General features: G+C 44.0%; 1 protein-coding gene across 1 annotated transcript; it reads left to right on the forward strand.

Moving 5' to 3' along the window:
• Positions 1 to 1,212: 1,212 nt before the first annotated feature.
• On the forward strand, positions 1,213 to 24,957 carry LOC309566773 (sorting nexin-21-like; the record flags this gene model as incomplete). The annotated part of the gene is made up of 3 exons (XM_082272068.1): positions 1,213 to 1,396; positions 10,454 to 10,608; positions 24,273 to 24,957. 3 exons carry the CDS (start codon positions 1,213 to 1,215, stop codon positions 24,951 to 24,953), a joined length of 1,020 nt encoding a protein of 339 aa, XP_082128194.1. The 3' UTR covers positions 24,954 to 24,957.
• Positions 24,958 to 25,214: the final 257 nt, after the last annotated feature.

Consider the following 25,214-nt stretch of genomic DNA (forward strand, 5'->3'; position numbering starts at 1 on the left):
ACTGCTAACCATTTAACCACCTCACCCCCGGAAGGCTTTACCCCCAGTGCGATACTGACAATTGCGTGGTTATGCGATGCTGTACCCAAAAAAAATTGATGTCCTTTTTTCCCACAAATATAGCTTTCTTTTTTTGGTGGTATTTGATACCACCTTTGCGTTTTTTTTTTGTTTTTTTTCATCAATTTAGACCAATATGTATTCTGCTACATATTTTTGGTAAAAAAAAAAAAAAAATTCCATTAGGTGTAAATTGATTGATTTGCTCAAAAGTTATAGTGTCTACAAACGATGCAATATTTTTATAGCATTTATACTAGTAATGGCGGTGATCAGCGATTTTTTTTTTTTTTTTTTTTGTGGGATCAGTGACATTTTTACAGTGATCAGTGCTAAAAGAAAAAAATGCACTGTCACTAAACTAATGACACTGGGAAGAAAGGGGTTAACATCAGAGGTGATCAAAGGGGTTGAGTATCCCTAGGGGGTGCTTGCTAACTGTGTGTGGGATGGACTTACTGGATGAACACTAAGATCTGTGTTCATGGCTGACAGAACGGCAATCTGCCTTGTTCACATAGGTAGATTGACGTTCTGCCTCTCCCGGGGATGATCACAGCGTCCTGTAGCTTCCAAACAGAAGGTGGGGCTGGTCAGGGGGCATGTCAGTCCGTCAGTCTGACCACAGGGGTACAGGCACAGTAATCCACAATCACAAGTGCCTGCTGGCTGAGCACAAAACTACCTATCTAGGTCTATGTATTTACTTCTTCCTAAATGGATGAACACCTCTCTGGAGAATTATCCAATAAATTCTGCTGGGAAGCTGACTCTTTTTGGGGGTGTTTATCTTCTAATTCCCCTGCAGCACTTACTGGTTCCTCCCACTGACTGGCATTTGTCTATAGAACACAGTAGTCATGTGGCAGTCAGCAGGACGTACCATGAAAACGGCAGGGGAACAGGCGATTTGACACTCCAGGAAGTGTTCGTTTCTTAAAAACCTCAGCAGGCGATTCCTCCTTATCAAAGCTGTGTTCAGCGCTGCAGGCAGCGGTAGAGGTAAGTAATTTGTTTCTTATACAGGCAAATCTGTTAAATGAAAGTTTAAGATTTGTGACTGTCACTTTAGAGAAGCTAAAAGTCATGAGAGAATCCTTTTTTTTTTTTTTTTTTTTTCAGCCAAGACTCCGATGTTAAATCTCATTCTAGATGGCATCCAAATTTCTTAAGCGTCTCCGTCCTTCCACACTTAAAGATCAAAGGGGCCCCGGACCACCTGAGGAACCGCCAGAGACTGCAGAGTTGGTGGATGAACCAGACATGGCAGTACGGCTGAGTGGGACCCTTAGTTTGAGTGAAGACAGTCTGGGCTCTGAGGAGAGCGATGGAACAGGTACTGATTTGCTGGACAAGAAAATGTCATCTCAACTTATATCTCAATACTGTAGATACAATTTTTTTTTTTGATTGCAGTAGCGTCCAAATTTTCAGAACAAGCAACCAAAGGGGCACACGCTGGATGCTTGTTCTGAAAATTTGGATGCTACTTCAAAGCCCCAAGTATGGTCAATAGATAAATAGTTTTGTTGGTGCGTTCTACTGTGAAGGCGGAGCTTTAGCTTGTATTAACCATGCAAAGCTGGAAAACTAGCTTACTGTCATGTGGATGTTTATTAACCATTCAGCTGGGGACACCCTTACTGACCCAGCAGTCGGAGGGGGGGGGGGTGGGGGGAGGGCATGGACAAACATGGAAACTGCATACATGGGCATCCGCAGGTAGGGGCAAGGGGGGGGAAAATGCCCCCCCTTGGAATCTCAACTTCCCCTTTTAAGTGGTTGTTAAGCCACTTCATACCATCCTGTCTGTTCTGTTTAATAATCATGTGTGTCTGTGTTTTAAAAAAATAAGCTGTTCTTTACCAGTTTTCAGAGGGCCGAGCGCCGCTCACGTGACCCGTCGGCTCTCTCCTCTCTCCGGCTGACAGCTGCCTGCAGCGGGCGGGACCAAGGATTCCTCACTGATGTCAGTTGGGAGGAGGAGGGGAAGAGGAGAGGAGGAGAGAGGTGGCGGGTCACGTGAGCGGCGAGTGGCACTCTATACTTGTAAAGAATGGCTTATTTTTATAAAAACAGACACAGGGGCACACAGGATTATTAAACAGACCGTAGACAGGATATGAAACTTTAAATGAAACTACAGCAGCAGGAGAGGAGGGGGGTGGGCACTGACACAGGAGCAGACAGGCAGGGAGGGAGGGGGGAGAGAGGACAGAGGAGGACAGGAGGGCTGCGGATGATGGAGGCACGTCAACTGACCATAACATGCTTTAAGGGAATATACTCAAAATAAGTATAATGACTAAGCCCCTCCCCTTCATGACATTATTGAAAAGGGGCGGAGCATAGGTGACCTTAAAATTATGCCCCCCCCCCGAAAAAAGTTCTGCGGACGCCCATGACTGCATATCAAGCTGCCCATTATAGGACCTGTGTGAATTTTAAAGCAGCAACTCTCCTTTTGTTTTTTTTTCTATTTTGCTGCTATGTACCTATTAAAAAAAAAAAAAAAAAAAGCAGCTTTTTTATGCAATACTCTCCCTATCTCCAGCAATTTCCTGTGCCCCACAGACTTGTCTTTGCCTGTTCCAGTGCTGCTCCCCTTCTGGGTTGAATATAGGCCAGCATCATCCAACCCATCTTCTGCGGTATCAGGCTGTCATGGACACTCTCCCTGCAAGCGCGCCATCACACAGGCTGGACACACAGAATCAATCCTGATGTGTGGACAAGGACTGAGTAAACGAGAGACCTGTGTGTGACCTCACAGTATGGGCCTGAATATTGCCACAAAAGAATGTACAGTGGGGAAAATTATTTGATCCCTTGCAGATTTTGTAAGTTTGCCCACTTGCAAAGAAATTAAGGGTCTATAATTTTTTATCATAGGTGTATTTTAAATGATAGAGACAGAATGTCAACCAAAATTCCAGAAAAAAACACATAAAACAAATGCTATCAATTAATTTGCAATTTAACGAGTAAAAGAAGTATTTAACCACTTAAGCCCCGGAGGATTTTCCTGCTAAACGACCAGGGGGTATTTTGCGATTCGGCACTGCGTGACTTTAACAGACAATTGCGCGGTCATGCGACGCTGTATCTAAACAAATTTTTTTTCCCACAAACAGAGCTTTCTTTTGGTGGTATTTGATCACCCGTGCGATTTTTACTTTTTGCGCTATAAACAAAAAAAGAGCGTACATTTTGCAAAAATAACAATATTTTTCACATTTTTTTTATATGAAATTCCCCCCAAAAAAAATGTAAAAATCAAAATTTTTTAAAATTTTCGGCCAATTTGTTTTATGCTACCTATGTTTGGTAAAAAAAAATCGCAAAAAGCGTATTTTGATTGGTTTGCGCAAAAGTTATCGCGTTTACTAACAAAGGGAAAGATTTCTGTCATTTTTGGTGTTTTTTTTTTTAATGCGTAATGGCGGCGATCTGCGATTTTTTTTTTTTTTTTTTTGCGTTACTGCGACATTGGGGCGGACAGATCGGACCCTTGACTGACATTTTTGACACTTTTGGGGTTACCAGTGACATTTCTACAGTAATCCGTGCTATATATATGCACTGTTACTGTAAAAATACACTGGTAGTGAAGGGGTTAACTTTATTTGGGAGGGAGGGGCTGTGTGTGTCCCTAGGGGCGTGCTTTCTACTGTGATTGGCTGTGGCTTGAGCTGTAAGGACACTGATCAACGGATCTACATAGTAGATCCATGTGATCAGTGTTTTTACAGCGAGGAGAATGACAGGTGGCTTGTTTACACAAGCTGCCTGACATTCTCCCTCTCCCCCGCCGATCGCCGAGTGACCGGCGGACATCGGGTCCGCTGGTCACACCCGCGGGGGGGGTCCGTGACCGCGCGGGAGCGCGCCTCCGTGGGCGCGTGCTCGCTCCCCAGAGCCTCACAGGCGAGCGACGTAGACCTACGTCACTCTGCCTGTGAGGGGCTGACTGCCGCAGTAAATATACTGTGAGCAGTCGGCAAGCGGTTAATCTCCAAGCAAAACATGACTTAGGACTTGGTGGAGAAACCCTTGTTGGCAAGCACAGAGTTAAGACGTTTCTTGTAGTTGGTAACCAGGTTTGCACACATCTCAGGAGGGATTTGGTCCACTCTTCTTTACAGATCTTCTCTAAATCCCTAAGGTTTCTTGGCTGTCACTTGGCAACTCCAAGTTTCAGCTCCTTTCATAAATTTTCTATAGGATAAAGGTCTGGAGACCGACTAGCCTACTCCATGACATTAATGTGCTTCTTCAGCCATTCATTTGTTGCCTTGGCGGTGTGTTTTGGGTCATTGTCCTGCTGGACGAACCATCCACGACCCATGTTCAGGGAAGAAGGTTCTCATCCAAGATTTTACAATACATGGCCCCCCATCAATGTGGCATGTTGACCTGAACCTTTAGCAGAGAAACCGCTTCAAAGCATCATGTTTCCAACTCCATGCTTGACTGTAGAGATGGTTTTCTTAACCGTCCTAGTCAGCATTTTTCCACCTTCAAACACGGCGAGTCGAGTTAATGCCAGATAGCTCAATTTTTGTCTCTTCTGACCACAGCACTTTCTCCCAATCCTTCCTTTAATCATGTAGGTGTTCATTGGCATGACTGTGCATGTGTCTTCTTGAGGAAGGGGACTTGCCGTGTTTGGAGGAAGAAAAATGCTGACTATGACCATAAGAACGCCATCTCTAAAGTCAAGTACAGAGGTGGAAACTTTATACTTGGGGGGCTGTTTCTCTGCTAAAGGTACAGGTCAACATGCCACATTAACCACTTAAGCCCCGGAAGGTTTTACCCCCTTCCTGACCAGGGGGTATTTTGGATTCGGCACTGCTTGAATTTAACGGACAATTGCACGGTCAAGCGACGCTGTACCTAAACGAATTTGACGTCCTTTTTTTTTTTTTCCACAAATAGAGCTTTCTTTTGGTGGTATTTGATCACCTGTGCGATTTTTTTTTTTTTTTGATCATGCGCTATAATCAAAAAAAGAGCGAAAATTTTGCAAAAATAACAATATTTTTCACATTTTTTTATACGAAATCCCCCCCCCCCCCAAAAAATGTAAAAATCAAAATTTTTTTTTTTAGATTTTTGGCCAATTTGTTTTCTGCTACCTATGTTTGGTAAAAAAAAAAAAATCACAATAAGCGTGGACTAACTAAGGGAAAGATTTTTGTCATTTTTGTTGATTTTTTTTTAACGAGTAATGGCGGCGATCTGTGCTTTTTTTTTTTTTTTTTTTTTTTACGGGACTGCGACACTGCGGCGGACAGATCGGACCCTTGACTGACATTTTTGACACTTTTGGGGGTACCAGTGACATTACTACAGTAATCAGTGCTATACATACGCACGGTTACTGTAAAAATGACACTAGCAGGGAAGGGGTTAACTTTATTTGAGATGCAGTGACTATGTGTGCCCCTAGAGGCGTGCTTCTTACTGTGCAGGGATGTGGCTGTGTGTGTAACAGCACAGATCAACGGTCCTACACAGCAGGACTGTTAGATCAGTGCTTTTACACAGGGAAGAATGACAGGCGGCTTTGTTTACATTAGCCGCCTGCCTTTCTCCCTTCACAGCGAGTGACCGGCGGACATCGGGTCCGCCGGTCACACGCACGGAGGTGTCCGTGAACGAGCTGAGGCCGGAGCGCACCTCCGGCGGCGCACGCTCGCCCGCTATTGGCTCCCAGGATGGTGACATACCGGTATGTCACTTTGCCTGGCCGGGGCTGACCGTCGCAGTATATGTACTTGCGGCGGTCTGTAACCGGTTAAGAGGCCAATAGATGGGGCCATGTATTAAAAAAATCTTGGAAGAGACCCTTCTTCCCTCAGCCAGAACCCTGAAAAGATGGGTCATGAATGGGTCTTTCAGCATGACCATGATCCAAAACATACCACTAAGGCAACAAAGGAGTGGCTCATGAAGAAGCCTATTAAGGCCATGGAGTGGCCTAGCCAGTCTCCAGATCTTAATCCTATACTTAACCCTGTACTAAGTCATGTTATGCTTAGGGATCAAATACTATTTTACTCACTGAACTGTAACTTAATTTATTGCATGTGTTTTATTTTTTTTTCTGGATTTTTGGTTTACATTCTGTCTCTAGCATTTAAAATACACCTATGATTTCTTACTTCATTGCTTTGTAAGTGGGCAAACTTGCAAAAGAGAATCAAATAATAATTTTCCTCACTGAGGCTTTTTATTAAAAAAAAAAAAAAAAAAAAAAAAAAAAGATCTGAGGGGGGAAATGGGGGATGGAACTGGATTTGTTTTACAAAAGCAATTAAACTGGATTTTTTTTTTTTGTTAACAAAGTGAGGGAGAGTTAAGCAGGCCATAGACGTTTCGAATTTCGTACGATTTATCGTGCGATAAACGCAAGTGGCACTCGTGTACATCATCGAGTGTACCATCAATGTGATCCGAAAATCGTACTTCCAAACACTATTTTTTGTGCCTTTTAACCACATCTCTACTGGACACACTCCCTACTGTTCTGTGTTTTGTTAGGTGAAATCATACAACTCCCCCATTAATGATACAAAATTTGGCCAATTTTCGCAAAAAAAAACAACATGTTGGATATGTGAATTTTTGCTGTCGTACGAAAATCGCATGTTGCACATACCACACTAACGATACGAAAATCATTCGAATTCACTGGCAATTTCGATTTTCTAACGAAATTCGCATCATGTATGGCCTGCTTTACAACATCTGCCAGATTTTTCTTCTGCATTATGCTTCATTAGGGAATTCCTCAACACTTACAAACCATTTTTTATAGACTGGGAGGAAGCTAGAACTCCTGTTAAAGTGGTAGTATACTCCGCTTTTTAACCACTTTACCACCGGAGGATTTTGCTGTCTTACGTCTGGGCCACTTTTTGCAATTTGGCACTGTGCGAATTTAACTGACAATTGCGCGGTCGTGCGACGCCGTACCCAAACGAAATTGACGTCCTTTTTTTCCCACAAACAGAGCTTTCTTTTGGTGGTGTTTGATCACCTGTGCGATTTTTACTTTTTGCGCTATAAACAAAAAAAGAGCGTTTATTTTGAGAAAATAACAATCGTTTTCACATTTTTTTATATGAAATTCCCCCCAAAAAAAATGTAAAAATCAAATTTTTTTTAAATTTTTGGCCAATTTGTTTTCTGCTACCTATGTTTAGTAAAAAAAATCACAATAAGCGTATTTTGATTGGTTTGCGCAAAAGTTATTGCGTTTACTAACTAAGGGAAAGATTTCTGTCATTTTTGGTGTTTTTTTTTTAACGCGTAATGGCGGCGATCTGCGATTTTTTTTTTTATTTTTTTATTTTTTTTTGCGGGACTGCGACATTGCGGCGGACAGATCGGACCCTTGACTGACATTTTTGACACTTTTGGGGGTACCAGTGACATTTCTACAGTAATCAGTGCTATATATATGCACTGTTACTGTAAAAATGACACTGGCAGGGAAGGGGTTAATTTTATTGGAGAGGGAGGGGTTAATATATGCCTGGTGCTTACTAACGTGTGGGGGGGGGGGGAGGTGACTGTGTGACACAAGGACAGATCGGATGTCCAGCTATGCTGAACACTCCGATCTGTCAGTCCCTGTCACTATGGAGATCCGCCCGCTCTGTTTACACACAGCGGGCGGATCTCCAGACTCGATCCCAGACGATCGGGGCAGAGCAGCGGCAATCGTCGCTGCTCCTCCGCTGGCCCGACTTCCGCTGTGAATGAACACAGCGGAAGCGAGCCTCTGGCGGCGCGCGAGCGCCGCCCACAAGGGGCGGAGTCCAGCGACGTAGGTCTACGTCGCTGGACAGGGATCGCGGCACTTTGCCGCAGTAGCCTCCATGTGAGCGGAGGTAAAGTGGTTAATGTTTTACCTACAGGTAAGCCTATAATCTATAATGAGACTTACCTGTAGGTAAAATTAATATCTCCTAAACCTGCACAATTTAGGAGATATTCACCCTGCATGCAGCCGCTGACACCAGTGGCGCATGCGCTCTGAAGGTCCAGCGTATCTTGCCGGACTTTCAAAGCTCCTTGCCAGAAAGTGAACTCCCGCGCACATGCTCACAGCGCCGGAGCCGCCGAACCCGGATGAGACGCCGAGGGAACATGTCAGCTCCCTCAGCCGTGTCCGGGCCACCGTAATGCACCGCATACTAGCACATTATGCCATTGTCCTGCTTTTTTTTTTTTTTTTTTTTTTTTTTTTACACATGGAATACAACCGCTTTAATAGTTTATTCCTCCTGTGCCACCATAGGAGACTTTTCCCAGCTTCCTTTCTTTTGTGACAAAGGTGTCAATGGGAAAGGATATAGGAGAGCTTCCATTACTACCCTGCTTCTAAAAATGCTAGTTCCCTGGCTTTTATAATTTATCATAGTTAGTAAAATTAAGTGACTGCCCCGCAACAAGTATGCAGATCAGAAAAGTCAGAATTTCTTATCTGCATACTTTGTTCTGGTCAAGTGATTTCAGTTATCAAAGCAAGAAAATCAGACTGCCTGACAACTAGCATTTGTAAGAATGAATTGTCAGCAGTGGAGCCTCAGATTTTCATAACTGGGTTTCTTTAGCACTAGATTAACCACTTCTGGACCAGAAGATTTTCCCCTTTTAATGACCAGGGCATTTTTTGTGACGCTGTACCCAAATAAAATTGATGTCCTTTTTCTCCCACAAATGGAGCTTTCGTTTGATGGTATTTGATCACCTCTGCTTTTTTTTTTTTTTTTTTTGTGCTAATAACAAAAAGACATATCTGAAAAAAAACAAAAACAATATTTTTCTCTTTCTGCTATACAACATTCCTATAATAAAAAAAAAAAAAAATTAAAAAATGTTTTCATCTATTTTAGGTTAATGTGCATTCTGCTACATATTTTTGGTTAAAAAAAAAATCCCAATAAGCGTATTTTGATTGGTTTGCGCAAAAGTTATCACGTCGACAAGCTAGGGGACAGATTTAGATCTTTATTATTTTTTTTTTTTTTTTTTTACTAGTAATGACAGCGATTAGCTATTTTTAGGGGGAATAGGACATTGCGGCAGATAGATCGGCGACCTAACTGAAATTTTTGCCCCTTTCAGGGGGACCAGTGACATTACTACAATAGTGCTAAACCTATGCACCGTTACTGTACTAATGACACCAGCAGGGAAGGGGTTAACACCAGGGGCGATCAAAGGGTTAAATGTATGCCTAGGGGGTGTTTTCTAACTGGGGGGATGGGCTTATGGAATCGACACAGAGACCTGTGTTCCTAAATAGGAGTAACACAGGATTCCTTTGTTGATTGCTGACAGAACAACGGTCTGCTGTGTTTACAACAGCAGACCGCCGTTCTGTCTCCACGGGGAGCGATTGTGGGTGCCAGGCGGCAATCGCGGCCGCCACACCCCCAGATCAGCTTCCCTGCTGGTGAATGGGCGTGCGCCCCCATGATTGCTTACGCGGATCAACATACGGGTATGTCGTTTCACGGAACCCTGCCACTGTATATCTGCGGCGGCTGGTCAACAAGTGGTTAATGGATATTTGGATATAGCGTCGCATGACTGCGCAATTGTTAACGCAGTGCCGAATCACAAAAAATGGCCTGGTCATTAAGGGAGCAAAACCTTCCGGAGCTGAAGTGGTTAATCAGTACAGTTTACGTCCGAAAATACAATACAATAGATTACATGAGACTAGCATGTAAAACAAAATGGACAATCAGTTATCTGATAATCTCCACATGTGTACTGGGCTTTAATGTTTTAATGGGTGTTACCATGAAGCAGCCTATTCATTGGAACTGGGCTGCCAACGCACCCAACAAGAAGCTCACCATACTCATGTTTGTTTTTCATGTTCTTATTTTTCACAGAACTTTTTTCATTATTGAACACATTTATTCAATTATCTTCCAACATTTTTTGGGGTCTTTTAATTGTTCATATGTTGATCTTACGTGTGCTAAACTACATTTACTTTCGATTAAAGTTTTGGTGGATGTTTTCCCTCAATTTGCAATGGTTTATCCTGCAATCTAAAAACTTACTGGTAGGTAATTGGCTTTTACCCAGACTATCCCTTTTCTTTGTCTTTAGCACCCCTACTCTTGAGACCATTGCCGTGGGGTTCCTACTGAACAACGCTAACCATACACATTACAATCTGATTCTACCATTTATCTCCAGGAGCAAACATGTAGTACAAGGGCATGCCTATTTGGATAGTTCCATATATGGTATGAAAGCTAAAGCGGATTGAACATGTGTGGCTACCACATTCATATTAAAGACACCTTTCAATTGTGTTTCAATCTACTGTATCTGAACATTCTATTTCTTGCAGAAGGTAGATTGCTGGAGGAACCGAATGCCCATCCTCTTCTAACACAGCAACTGCGAGAGATGTGGGCAAATACTCATGAACACAGCGTGCCCATCAGGTTGACGTTTGAGGTGACGGAGGCTAATATTGTGCGTGACATTCATGCCAAATATGTGGTGAGTACTGCAAAATGTATGTTTCCTAATGACCTGTATGATATCAACTAATACGTGGTGGTAGAGATAATAATTCTAGCACTAGCCGGATTTCTATTCAGTGTATTCTTCTCTGCCCTATTATATCTAGCTAAATCTGCAGTTGTATAATGTCTTGATAACTTTTAAACAGACCTTTAAAGTGACCATGGCAAGCATTTTACATGCTTAATGCTGCCCATAGTAGAGCCCTGCACGGGACTGTTTTATAAAAACCCGCACCCGCTGAATGTATGACCAGGACCGCCCGCACCCGCAATGTTTGTGTTCCACTCCCGCCCGCACCTGCAATGTTTGTGTTCCACTCCCGCCCGCACCCGCAATGTTTGTGTTCCACTCCCGCCCGCACCCGCAATGTTTGTGTTCCACTCCCGCCCGCACCTGCAATGTTTGTGTTCCACTCCCGCCCGCACCCGCAATGTTTGTGTTCCACTCCCGCCCGCACCCGCAATGTTTGTGTTCCACTCCCGCCCGCACCCGCAATGTCTGTGTTCCACTCCCGCCCGCACCCGCAATGTTTGTGTTCCACTCCCGCCCGCACCTGCAATGTTTGTGTTCCACTCCCGCCCGCACCTGCAATGTTTGTGTTCCACTCCCGCCCGCACCTGCAATGTTTGTGTTCCACTCCCGCCCGCACCCGCAATGTTTGTGTTCCACTCCCGCCCGCACCCGCAATGTTTGTGTTCCACTCCCGCCCGCACCCGCAATGTTTGTGTTCCACTCCCGCCCGCACCCGCAATGTTTGTGTTCCACTCCCGCCCGCACCCGCAATGTTTGTGTTCCACTCCCGCCCGCACCTGCAATGTTTGTGTTCCACTCCCGCCCGCACCCGCAATGTCTGTGTTCCACTCCCGCCCGCACCCGCAATGTTTGTGTTCCACTCCCGCCCGCACCTGCAATGTTTGTGTTCCACTCCCGCCCGCACCTGCAATGTTTGTGTTCCACTCCCGCCCGCACCCGCAATGTTTGTGTTCCACTCCCGCCCGCACCCGCAATGTTTGTGTTCCACTCCCGCCCGCACCCGCAATGTTTGTGTTCCACTCCCGCCCGCACCCGCAATGTTTGTGTTCCACTCCCGCCCGCACCCGCAATGTTTGTGTTCCACTCCCGCCCGCACCTGCAATGTTTGTGTTCCACTCCCGCCCGCACCCGCAATGTCTGTGTTCCACTCCCGCCCGCACCCGCAATGTTTGTGTTCCACTCCCGCCCGCACCTGCAATGTTTGTGTTCCACTCCCGCCCGCACCTGCAATGTTTGTGTTCCACTCCCGCCCGCACCCGCAATGTTTGTGTTCCACTCCCGCCCGCACCCGCAATGTTTGTGTTCCACTCCCGCCCGCACCCGCAATGTTTGTGTTCCACTCCCGCCCGCACCCGCAATGTTTGTGTTCCACTCCCGCCCGCACCCGCAATGTTTGTGTTTCACTCCCGCCCGCACCGGCAATGTTTGTGTTCCACTCCCGCCCGCACCCGCAATGTTTGTGTTCCACTCCCGCCCGCACCGGCAATGTTTGTGTCCACTCCTGCGGTTTTGCCCTATACCGTATCGCCGTATAAGACTACCCCCTCTTCTGAGGCAACACCATTTCATAACATCAGTGGAGCCATCACGTCCCTATTAAATAATTTAGCCCGCTGGATGTGCCCTAATATGTACTGTAGCTTCTGCTACATACAGAACTTCTCTATTATTAATAGTTTAGCCCGCTGGATGTGTATACAGTAAGCTTTGGCTACTTACAGAACGTCCCTGTGCTGTAATACTCTATATGTACCTTGCTGAGCCAATCACGGCAAGCGGTGTATTCTATTAATGCATACAAAGCCAGCTCGGATTGGCAAAGGTTGTATAAGCCCGCCTCTCTGACTCAGCCAATCCAAGCAGGCTTTGTATGCATTAATGGAATACACCGCTTAGCTCAGCATGGTACATGCTGTATTACAGCACAGGGACGTTCTGTAAGTTGCCAAAGGTACTGTATACACATCCAGCGGGCTAACATTTTTAATAGGGATGTTCTGTAACTAGCTGAAGTTACAGTACCTGGCGTATAAGATGACCTCCGATTTCTGGGGTATCTTTTTTATTATAAAAAAAAGTCGTCTTATACGCCGGAAAATACATTACACCAAATTGCACTGTTCCCTGCGGGTCTCCACAAAATTTTTTGATCACCCACTCCCGCCCGCAGCAGAGGTAAAACCGCCCGCTCCTGCAAGATTTGCATTGGGTCCCGCGAGAGCCCAATTCCAATGCAGCCCTCTAGTCCATAGTGCAAGTTTTTTTTATTTTATTTTTTATTTTTTTCTCTTGAAGAGCTATGGTGGCTGAAGAATCTTCTGCATCCAACACTTCCGGGAGTGCTCTGAGGCATGATCCCCTGCTATGGTCCCATTTTCTGGCCCCTACATCACTGCAGGACACAACAGTGATCTAGATAATGATGGATGGACTCACAGGCCACAGCTGGTGACCAGGCATTCGACACACTTATGCCTCGTACACACGCATCGATAGTTGGCCGTGAATTTTCGGCCAATGTCCGATCGGCCGATTTTCGGCTTGTTAGTATGATGCTTTCGACAACCAATTCCGACTTTTCGGCCGAATAAAATCTGATGTGCAGGCTATAAAATTTTTGTTGGCCGTCAACACAACGGCCGATTTTCCGTCAGTCAGTACAGATTTCGGCAGACAAAAATCTGATGAGCAAGACTGGGCATGCTCAGATAAGAAAAAACACGGAAAGTAAACCAGAACATGACATCACTTCTGAAGTTGGTTTTTGTTGGCCGAGAAAATTCGTGTGCAGTGTAGAGCACATTTCAACCAACAAAACAACACTGGACAAAAGTCGGCCGATCGGTCGGCCGATAATCGTTGCGTGTGTACGAGGCATTAGAAGTGTTTTGAAGCAAAAGGTTTTCAGCTTCCTTAGAGCTTTCAGAACATAAAGATTAGTGGCAGGGCATCTGACACTTCAGGGGTTATCGGATGCCTGGTCCCCCGCTGCATGTTGTGGTACCATCCGCTGGCCCTCACAGGATAGCGATTTAGAAACTGGTGAGAGGAACCACAGAGAACCGTAGATAAACCAGTGAACCTGGCAGCATGGTTCAAGGCATCGGACTTACCTGGAAGTGTCCGATGCAGAAATTTCTTCAACTGTAGTGCTTTAAGGCCTCGTTTACATGGGCAGCAAAGGGGTGGTGCAAACAGGTGGTTGATTTGCATTTTTTACTACACCCATCCCTCCTCTGACCAGCCTTCTACCATGGCAGCTGCAGGGGTTTGTACAAATGCCATGGCTGCAGCAAATTTCAACATGTCAAGTTTGACAGGTGATGGGAGCACACTGCAAACACTGGCCATATGGTTGCAGCATGGTGTTAACGTGCAAATTCCCCTCGCAGGCATTCAGGAGGTGGCAGCATCTCCTCTTCTAAAATGCTAATATACGTCCCTCTGAAAAGAGATTTTCTGTGAATTTTTCTTTTGGAGGGTTGGCCATGTAAACAAGGCCATAGCCGATCAGAGGTTGGACAGGTTGTTTCTATAGAGATTTTTTTTTTAAAAGATTTTATATAGCACTAGAATCACTTTAAAATGTCTGGCCTAAGAGCGGATGGCTGTCTGGTTTTTCCTTTATCTATAAAACCTTTCTCTGTATGTGTCTGTAAGACTAGTTTTAGTATGCTACAAAAGCTGGACTTCAGGGCTAATCATTGCCAAGTGCAAGGTCCCTGTCTAATGAGCTTGCCCTCACTGCTCACTGAGGAACTCTTTTTGACATGGTGTTGGCAGTTAACAGGAATTGGCCCTTAACCTGGGGATGTCACCCTGGGAAGTCCCACGTCAGGCTGTTTACATTGACTGGGAAGTTTAGCAGGTCGTAGCTCAGGTTCCTTAGTCAACAGCTGTCTGGAGAGGTAGAGAGGTTGCTGACAACTACATTCTCTCCAATATTACGCCCCTGAATATCCTTGTGACTAAAAAATGCAAACTCAGTTTGTAGTAGTGGATTAAGCATATCTGCAGAGGAATGTGGCTTCCATGGTTCTGCAATTTAACATCACATGTACTCTACAGCCTTTACCACCCCCCTTCCTTCCTAGATGAAAGAAATGGCAAGCAGCTCATCATTTATAGCATTCTAACATAATATTCATTTCTGTACACACTTCGTCAGCCCTCGGTGAGTCTGGTTCATCACAAGTCACTGAACCTGTAGTGCAAGGAAGACCAATCCACACAACTGGGGAATTTATACGCCCAATTGCTGAGGAAGCAAACTGGATCTAATTAAAGTTGCATAATAATCTGTAACCTGTAACTTGGACTGAAAGGAAAGAAGGATAGGTTTCCTGTTTTAATAAAAAAAATACACACACACACTTTAACCACTTAAGCCCCGGAAGATTTTACCCCCCTTCCTGACCAGGGCCTATTTTGCGATTCGGCACTGCGTGATTTTAACGGACAATTTCACGGTCGTTCGACGCTGTACCCAAATGAAATTGACGTCCTTTTTTTCCCACAAACAGCTTTCTTTTGGTGGTATTTGATCACCTGTGCAATTTTTTGATCATGCGCTATAAACAAAAAAAGAGCGTCAATTTTGCAAAAATAACAATATTTTTCACATTTTTTTTATATTAAATTCCCCCCCCCCCCCCCAAAAAATGTAAAAATCAAAATTTTTTAACATTTTAATCCAATATTGTTTTCTGCTACATATGTTTGGTAAAACAAATCACAAAAAGTGTATTTTGATTGGTTTGCGCAAAAGTTATTGCGTTTACTAACTAAGGGAAAGATTTTTGTCATTTTTATTTATTTATTTTTTTTTTAACGAGTAATGGCACCGATCTGCGATTTTTGCGGGACTGCGACATTGCGGCGGACAGATCGGACCCTTGACTGACATTTTTGACACTTTTGAGGGTACCAGTGACATTACTACAGTAATCAGTGCTATACATATGCACTGTTACTGTAAAAATGACACTGGGAGGGAAGGGGTTAACTTTATTGGAGAGGGAGGGGTAAAGTGTGTCCCTAGGGGCGTGCTTCTAACTGTGATTGGATGTGGCTGTGTGTGTAACAGCAGAGATCAACGGTCCTACATAGCAGGACCGTATGATCTGTGCTGTTACACAGGGAGAATGACAGGCGGCTGTGTTTACATTAGCCGCCTGCCTTTCTCCCGCTGTATCCGACGATCGCGAGTGACCGGCGGACATCGGGTCCGCCGGTCACACGCGCAGGCTACTTAGGGAACTAGCGGGGACGGGAGCGCACCTCCGACGGTGCGCGCTCGCCCCCTATTGGCTCACAGGCTAGTGACGTACCGGTATGTCACTTTGCCTGTGAGGGGCTGACCGCCGCCGTATATAGTCGGGCAGCGGTCGGCAAGTGGTTAAATTATTTTAACACACTCCATTAAAAACCCATTTGTTTACAGCAAAAAGTATTTTATGTCTCAAAATGCGTTTACTTTGTTAAAAAAAAAAAAAAAATGCTAATCACAGCACATCCTCAGTGTATTTCTAATCCAAAGAGTGTACAAGTACACAGTACATATGGCGCTCCTAGGAGAAGTGCATAGTCCCTTGGTTCGTTGGAACCTTCATCTGTATCTGTAGACCAGGGATCCTCAAACTATGGCCCTCCAGCTGTTGCGGAACTACACATCCCATGAGGCATTGTAAAACTCTGACATTCACAGACATGACTAAGGCATGATGGGAATTGTAGTTCCCGAACAACTGGAGGGCCATAGTTTGAAGACCCCTTCTGTAGACCATCAACAGGGTAGAGGTATGGATGAGGCAACTGGATGGAGGAACAGGAGAAGGGACCGAGATTGGAACCTCTGCAGCTTCGCAGAAGATCTGGGTAGGATCACTTCAATGTGATCTGCTATTCGTTTTCTTCCACATTGAGCAGTGTATATCTGACCTGTTTAGCTAGTGCAGCTGCTATACTTACTACGAGTGGCTGCAGTTTCATAGCGAGCCTCCTGCTGAGAGCCATTGTCAATCAACTTAAGGCCTCGATCACAAGAGTTGATTTGACTCGTGCTCTGCAGAGCCATGTTTTACCAACCTAGGTATGTACAGGTGTTGCGTGCATCCCTGTACCGGACACAGCGGCTGACTTTTTGTGACTAAAGGAATTACCCCCCATCTGCATATTCATTTCTGTGACTTTTCCTTGACTATAAACTCCGCCAACCCAAAAGCTGGCCATACACATGGCTATTTTTAGTCAATTTCAATCAACCACCCAAAGTCAGCCAAAAGTCAAAACTGGGCAATACATTGACTGCTTAAATACACTTTACTGAAATAAAAACTTCAGCAAAAGTGATCAGATTTTGTGCTTGGTTCAGATAGGCAATTTGGATTAGAATGACAACTAGCAGGTCACCAAAATAGTAAAGCAATGTTAGCCCTATGTATTGTTTCCATACAAGTTTCTTTAATGTTCAATCTCTGCATACTTGGCTTGTTCTGTGTTGTAGCTTTTGTGCCAAGAGCATGTTGGGCCAACGCCAAAAAATGCCAGTGCCTGCAAAAACTACTTTGAGCTGACCTGTCCCCTTCCCACTGTTTTCTTGCAAGCAGACCCACCTTTTTTTCCTTATGATTATGCTGCAATGCCATAAATATTAATCCATTACAAAAAAACACTTTTCTTTCTTGTCCACTGAGGGTCAGAGAGGTTAACGTTTTGGAGTATACTGTTGCCTACCAAAGCATTGGGTGGGGGGATCATAGGAAAAGCCAGCAAAACGCCTCTCACTACCAGCATGTTTTCATTTTTTTTATTTTTTTTGCTTTTTTAGAAGTATTGACACTTTTTTTTCAGCTCTGTTGGTAAAAAAAAAAAAAAAAAAAAGAGTAGTTCTAACAGGACTTTTCGCTGCATCAGTGCTAGTCTCTGATTGCAGCTATCCAGAGCTTCCTTTTTCTGGGCCTAGCTTCGGGAGTGCTATGCCCCTGTAATCCACCTGACCTGTGTGTTTTTGAGGGACAGCATCTCTTCGAACAGACCCTTGATACCATTATCAAGAATGTCACTGGAGGCAAAAGTCCTTTTCTCCGTCAGGGCAAAAAGTCTAGGAAAGGTCTACTAAGTATCACCTCTTTTGTTGATTTTTCTCCTGGGGTGTGTGCAAGTGGCCAAAAAATCGAGTTTTAGAGGCCTAATTGTAAAGTCTGTGGTAGGAAATCTGCTATACCCTCAGAAAAGCCTTCATCAGCATGACTGTACACCCCCACTTTCCACAATGAGGGAGTGTCTGTTAAACTTTGTGAAACCTGGGTTCGATCGAACCCCAGGGGTTCGGTGAGTCAGTCTCGAGGGTTCAGTGCTCAGTATTCATGCAAATGGTCAGCGGTCAGTATTAATGCAAATTGTCAGCGGTCAGTATTAATGCAAATTGTCAGCGGTCAGTATTAATGCAAATGGTCAGTGCTCAGTATTCATGCAAATTGTCAGCGGTCAGTGTTAATGCAAATGGTCAGTGCTCAGTATTCATGCAAATGGTCAGTGCTCAGTGTTATTGCATGGGGGCCCGAAACTGGTAATCTGCCTAGGGCCCCATGGGGACTTAAAAGTAGAGTTTCACCTTAGTAAATGCAGCAGCTACAAAAAGTTATTGCTGGTATATTGTTTTTGTAGCGATTATATATTTTATATATATATTTTATATATATATATATATATATATATATATATATATATATATATATATATGTATATGTATGGTATTTTATACAACGTCACACTGATTTGCAGTAAATATTCATTATTATGTTTTTGTTTTTGTGTGAAAATCATGTTTTAATGGTTTTGTTCTTTGTTCTTAAGGGTTTTGTTCTTTCATGGTTTTGTTCATTTTGTGCACCTATGTATAAATATATACCTAAAATAATATATACCTATGTTTTGAATTCGAAAAAATCATATTTTATTTTTCCAATTAAGAAGGGTTCGGTGAATGCGCATATGAAACTGGTGGGGTTCAGTACCTCCAACAAGGTTAAGAACCACTGCCCTAGACTGTTTGCCAGAGAAGCACCGGCTCTGTGTTCCAGCAGTGGTATAGGGACTTCTGTCCCATTCCCAAAACAAAATAGAGTCTGGCTGAGAGCTGCTTAGCCATTCACAGAAAGGTTTGTATTTTATGGATGAATACAAGGCTTTTTATAATTGGCTGAGGTGGAGAGGCAGAGATGGCATCCGTCTCCACCTCAGCTAATCGGAGGAAGCATTGTGTTATCCATAAAATACAAAGCTTCCTGTGAATGGCTGAGCAGCACTTGTTCTTTGTGTTGGGAACAGGAATACATGTGGCTGCTGTCAGCATTGTATAAAATGTAGCATCTGCTATATATATACTGTATGTAGCATCAGTACACAGCACTGTGTAGTGGCAGTGGTATGGGGACTTCCCATTTTGTTCCCAGAACAAAATATGAGCGCTGCTTAGCCATTCACAGGAAGCTTTGTTTTTTATTAATGGATACAGTGTGTCCCATGATTAGCTGAGGTAGAGATTTTGAGGGCCTCTCCATGCCAATTAGAGAGCCTTGTATTCATTCATAAAATAACAAAGCTATCTGTGAATGGCTAAGCAGCAACTTGGCCTGATTCCATTTTGTTCTGGACAGGACATGAAGTCCTCATACCGCTGCCAGAACACAGCACTGGATGTAGCTCATGCTACATAGAGTTTATACAGTTCTGATAGCAGCCACTATTGGAAAACAAAAGTAAACTTTAAGTTTGGCTGAAATTCGTAGCATCCTGAATTAAGCAGCTTTCTCTTTCCGATCGACTTGTATGGAAAAAGCAGGCCCTCAGTCATATGGCTGAAAATCCTTATTCCTGTGTACAGCTTTGTGAATTGAACCAAATTTATGAAAAATATGTCATTTATGTTTAAAAAGTCTTCATAGATATTCATTCTATATGAATTACACAGAGATCATGCCTTTGAACCCTTCACTTTAATTCCACAATAAAATTACAATTTTCAGGATTATATAATTTTGTTACATAAACTGGGGAGTTGCTGCAAGCTTTACTCGGTGATGTAACCTGCAAGGAAAATGAAACCTTAATTAAGGGGAGATTTTTACTTTAGTAACTAAAGAAGTGTCAGAGTTTACAGGAAAAGACACTGACCACAATGACAACTGATAATGGCACAGGAAGTTATCAGCTCACATGATTTCTGGCAAGATCAACAGTTTATTTTTTTGCACAGATGAGAGCAGATATAAAAAAAATGTAATTGATCCATTTAATAGACCAAAAGGGAGCAAATAAGAGAAGTTAATTGTTAGGGTTTTGAATACACTGCAAACCTTGCCAGAGCAAGCCAACATCACTGTGGTTTATCCAACATCTGGATTTACCAGTCAATGTGAAATGCAGGTCTTGGCAACATTGGTCATATTTTATAAAAGGTCAGTCTTACTTTCAGCTTCTTTTAAAAACCTCTGCTTTTTTTTAAAAAAGGGAGGGATTATTATGCAAAGTTGAATAAAGTATTACTCCACCGATTTTAAAGCTCAACTGATAGAGCAGCTACTTCCCTAGAGGGTTTTTTTTTATCCTGTGGATGAGATTGCTTCCTAATTTCTCTCCCTATTACAGAGGGACTGGAAGTCGAGGGAATTCTCCTCATTTAAGTGGAGTTCTGGTCTCAAATTTTTTTTCGATAAAAATACCCCAGTACAGTCAGGGCTAGTACATTTAAGCAATGATAGCCTCTGAACTGCCCCCGGGTTCACTTACCTTTTAGAAGAAATACTTACCCTGAAATGTCTTGTCCAGCGCTGCCATCTCAGGTGTGGGCAGCTGAAGCCAGAGCGTCCTCTTTGGCGTCCTCTTCGGTGACACCGGAGTCCCAGAATGCCCTGCACTGGCCCTGCTCGTGACTTCCGGTGCAGGCGCGTCATCCCTGCACAGCTTCTGGGCATGCCCAGAAGCTGTTTAGCAGGGAATGACACGCCTGCATCGGAAGTCACGAGCAGGGCCGGTGCAGGCGCCTTGACTCCTGGGAGCGATGATGTTCGGCTCCCAGGAGTCAATGCAAGCAGGAAGTCACGGCGTGAGCCACGGCCGCAGAGGGAGTGGAAGGAAGGTAAGTATATTTTCTTCAAAAACAAGGTAAGTAAAGCAAAAAAAAAATTGTGATTATCCAATTCTTTTCCAGGTTACTTGGAGCAAGCGGATGTCAAATTTTAGTTTTGAGGCTAGAACTCCACTTTAAGGACACAGATGGCAGTGAAAACTTGACTGAGGCTCTAACCCTCCCCCATTCTCTTTTTTAAATTCTAAAGTCAACCTGAGCGTGTGAGAAATGTGGGAACTGCCACTGCTGACCTCCCCTCTGAAAACAGTAATTGCCTGATTAAACCAGTGGCTACAAACCTGTCCCTGTCCTGGAACAAGTACGCAGACCACAAGAAGCCAAAATCAATTTGTTATTCATTATTTTCAAAGTTCTGGATTTGACTCCAATACAGAAGCAATAAGAACAGTGTGACAGCCAGGCAAAGCGAAATTTCATAAATGTCAACAGATCTAAGGGTCCTTTCACATTATCCGCTGTCCGGAGTGGTGCGTTCTCTGCTCAGCGGGGATCGATCCGACGATCCCGGCTGAGCAGGCAGGTGACAGCTCCGTCTCCGCTCTGTGTGCGGCGACGGAGCAGTCAAATCCCCGCTGTCCTCTATGGGGGAATCGGATGAGAACGGACCGCTTGTCTGTTCTTATCCGATCCCATCTGATCCGATCCACTGGACGGATGGAAAATAGGGTTTCCATCCGTCCGGATTTCAGCAGCGGGTGTCAGCAGAGATATCTCCGCTGACATTTGCTGCCCCATAGGGATGCATGGAGGATCCGATCAGGTCTGCCTAAAAAACTGACAGGCCCAAATTATTGCAACTTTGTAATCAATATAGAGGAGCTCCAGGCTCCTTCAGAAAAAAAATAAGTCCGCAGCTACAAAAACTGTAGCTGCTGGCTTTTAATATAAAAGCCCATGGGTCCCATAATATCCTTATCTAAGCCGATTCTTCAATCGGTTTAGGGTTCAGGTGCTGGCATCTGTAGTAAGGGAAACTGGAAATTAAACCTTGTGGCTTCACAGCCGGTTTCTTACTACGCATGTGCGAGTTGTGCTGCACTTTGTCAATGGTCTTCTGTGATGTGTCCCAGAAGACTGGGGGAAAAGGGGGGGGGGCAACTTCTGGCTCAGTTTGGGGTGACTGAGAGGGAGGTTTGGAGCTGTCAAAACGAAGTACCAGCACCACCTGCGCCCCCCCAAAAAAGTGCCAAATGTGGCAGTGGAGGGGGGGAGGGTGCAAGCGGAGCTTCCCCTTTTTGTTGGAGCTCCGCTTTACATGCAAGCAGCCCATATACAGTGCCTTGTGAAAGTATTTGGCCCCCTTAAACTTTTCGACCTTTTGCCACATTTCAGGCTTCAAACATAAAGATATAAAACTGTAATTTTTTGTGAAGAATCAACAACAAGTGGGACACAATCATGAAGTGGAACGAAATTTATTGGATATTTCAAACTTTTTTAACAAATAAAAAACTGAAAAGTTGGGCGTGCAAAATTATTCAGCCCCTTTACTTTCAGTGCAGCAAACTCTCTCCAGAAGTTCAGTGAGGATCTCTGAATGATCCAATGTTGACCTAAATGACGAATGATGATAAATAGAATCCACCTGTGTGTAATCAAGTCTCCGTATAAATGCACCTGCACTGTGATAGTTCAGAGGTTCGGTTAAAGCGCAGAGAGCATTATGAAGAACAAGGAACACACCAGGCAGGGCCGAGATACTTTTGTGGAGAAGTTTAAAGCCAGATTCGGATACAAAAAGATTTCCCAAGCTTTAAACATCCCAAGAAACACTGTGCAAGCGATAATATTGAAATGGAAGGAGTATCAGACCACTGCAAATCTACGAAGACCTGGCCGTCCCTCTAAACTTTCAGCTCATACAAGGAGAAGACTGATCAGAGATGCAGCCAAGAGGCCCATGGTCACTCTGGATGAACTGCAGAGATCTACAGCTGAGGTGGGAGACTCTGTCCATAGGACAACAATCAGTCGTATACTGCACAAATCTGGCCTTTATGGAAGTGTGGCAAGAAGAAAGCAATTTCTTAAAGATATCCATAAAAAGTGTTGTAAAGTTTGCCACAAGCCACCTGGGAGACACACCAAACATGTGGAAGAAGGTGCTCTGGTCAGATGAAACCAAAATCAAACTTTTTGGCAACAATGCAAAACGTTATGTTTGGCGTAAAAGCAACACAGCTCATCACCCTGAACACACCATCCCCACTGTCAAACATGGTGGTGGCAGCATCATGGTTTGGGCCTGCTTTTCTTCAGCAGGGACAGGGAAGATGGTTAAAATTGATGGGAAGATGGATGGAGCCAAATACAGGACCACTACTGGAAGAAAACCCGATGGAGTCTGCAAAAGACCTGAGACTGGGACGGCGATTTGTCTTCCAACAAGACAGTGATCCAAAACATAAAGCAAAATCTACAATGGAATGGTTAAAAAATAAACATATCCAGGTGTTAGAATGGCCAAGTCAAAGTCCAGACCTGAATCCAATCCAGAATCTGTGGAAAGAACTGAAAACTGCTGTTCACAAACGCTCTCCATCCAACCTCACTGAGCTCAAGCTGTTTTGCAAGGAGGAATGGGCAAAAATTTCAGTCTCTCGATGTGCAAAACTGATAGAGACATACCCCAAGCGACTTACATCTGTAATCGCAGCAAAAGGTGGCGCTACAAAGTATTAACTTAAGGGGGCTGAATAATTTTGCACGCCCAATTTTTCAGTTTTTTTATTTGTTAAAGTTTGAAATATCCAATAAATTTCGTTCCATTTAATGATTGTGCCCCACTTGTTGATTCTTCACAAAAAATTACAGTTTTATATCTTTATGTTTGAAGCCTAAAATGTGGCAAAAGGTCAAAGTTCAAGGGGCCGAATACTTTTGCAAGGCACTGTACCTGAATGTGACTTGATATACGCCTCTTGCTATTCCTGTACAGCAAAGCTTAAGAGTCTGGTAAGAAGCCAATGTGGGCTGCAGTGCAAGAAGCCATGCTGATAGGAGGCAAAATCAGAGGGACCGTAAGAGCTGAGCTCCTCCGTATACTGCTTTTCTTTTCACTTTCCAGTACCTGGGTAGGGAGATCTGTAAATTAAAGTGAAACTGCAGCAGAGGAAGATCAGGTGCCTGAAAGCTATTTTTTAAGGGTTCCCCATTGTTAAATATAGTTACATAGTTAGTTACATAGTTAGTGAGGTTGAAAAAAGACCTCAGTCCATCCAGTTCAACCTATGATGTGTGTGCGTTTGCTGTTAACTGTACATTGTATAACCCTGTATGTTGTGGTCTTTAAGGTGCCCATCTAATAGTTTTTTGAAACTATCAATGCTCCCTGCTGATACCACTGCTTGTGGAAGAGAATTCCACATCCTTACTGCTCTCACAGTGAAGAACATATACAGTGTAGCATTATACAAGCAATGATAATCTACCCTCTTTTTTTATTTTTCAGATGTACACCATTTACCTTCTAGAATCAGGAAAATATGATCCTTCACCAGCCTTTGTCACCTGTCGATACTCTGATCTGGAGCGACTGAGGAAAAGTCTACGCTCTCATTATCCTGAAGAAATGAACAATGTGTCTTTTCCTCGTAAGCGTCTGAATAAGAACTTCACAGCAGAAACCATTGCAAAACGCAGTCGTGCCTTTGAGCAGTTCCTCTGCCATGTGTCTTCATTACCCACTCTACGATATTCTCCACAGTTCCTGGGATTCTTCTACTTGGGTGACATGCAGAAGGCCCAGCAGCTTACATGTACAGGATTATATAATCTAGCCCTCCCCAAATGGACAAACTGCTGGCGCCTCCAAGAAAAGCTTTGTCCGAAGTGGGCGTCTAGCCACAGACTTATTGTGCTTGCTGGGCTGGTGGTTTGCCACCAGGAGTTGGATACTCTGGCAGATGCGCAGGCGTACAGCGAACAGGCAGTGGCTCTTCTGCAGGAATCGCAAGAGCAAAACATGACTTTACTTATTGCCTTTCTCCAGGCCCACATCCAGTTGTCTTGGAGAGTGGGGAGAGAAAAAAGGGCCTCTGAGGCTGCCTTGCTGAAACTTAAAGAGGCTGGTCACAGTACAAAAAGCACTCCCACCTTAAAGGAGATTCTGATTAAAGAGCCAATAAACTGATCACCCAAGGCATCTTGCAGATATGCACTACATTCTATACAATTCTATTTTTGCGCTTGTTCAGGTACGTGGTAAAATGGTAGCTCAGCCTCCTAGTTTTACTGCTTCTTAGTATGTGTGAATGAACCCTAATGCTATTCAGCAAGTCCTGTGATCCACACTCCTCTGCCAGACAGCATAGACAGGTCCTGAAACTGTAGCAGAAGGATAGTGTAAAATGTGGCTAACCTACCTTCTGCCTAGTTCAGCTTAGAAAATTAA

The sequence above is a fragment of the Pelophylax lessonae genome (genome assembly GCF_965119305.1).
Source record: "Pelophylax lessonae genome assembly, chromosome: 11".
NCBI lineage: Eukaryota > Metazoa > Chordata > Amphibia > Anura > Ranidae > Pelophylax > Pelophylax lessonae.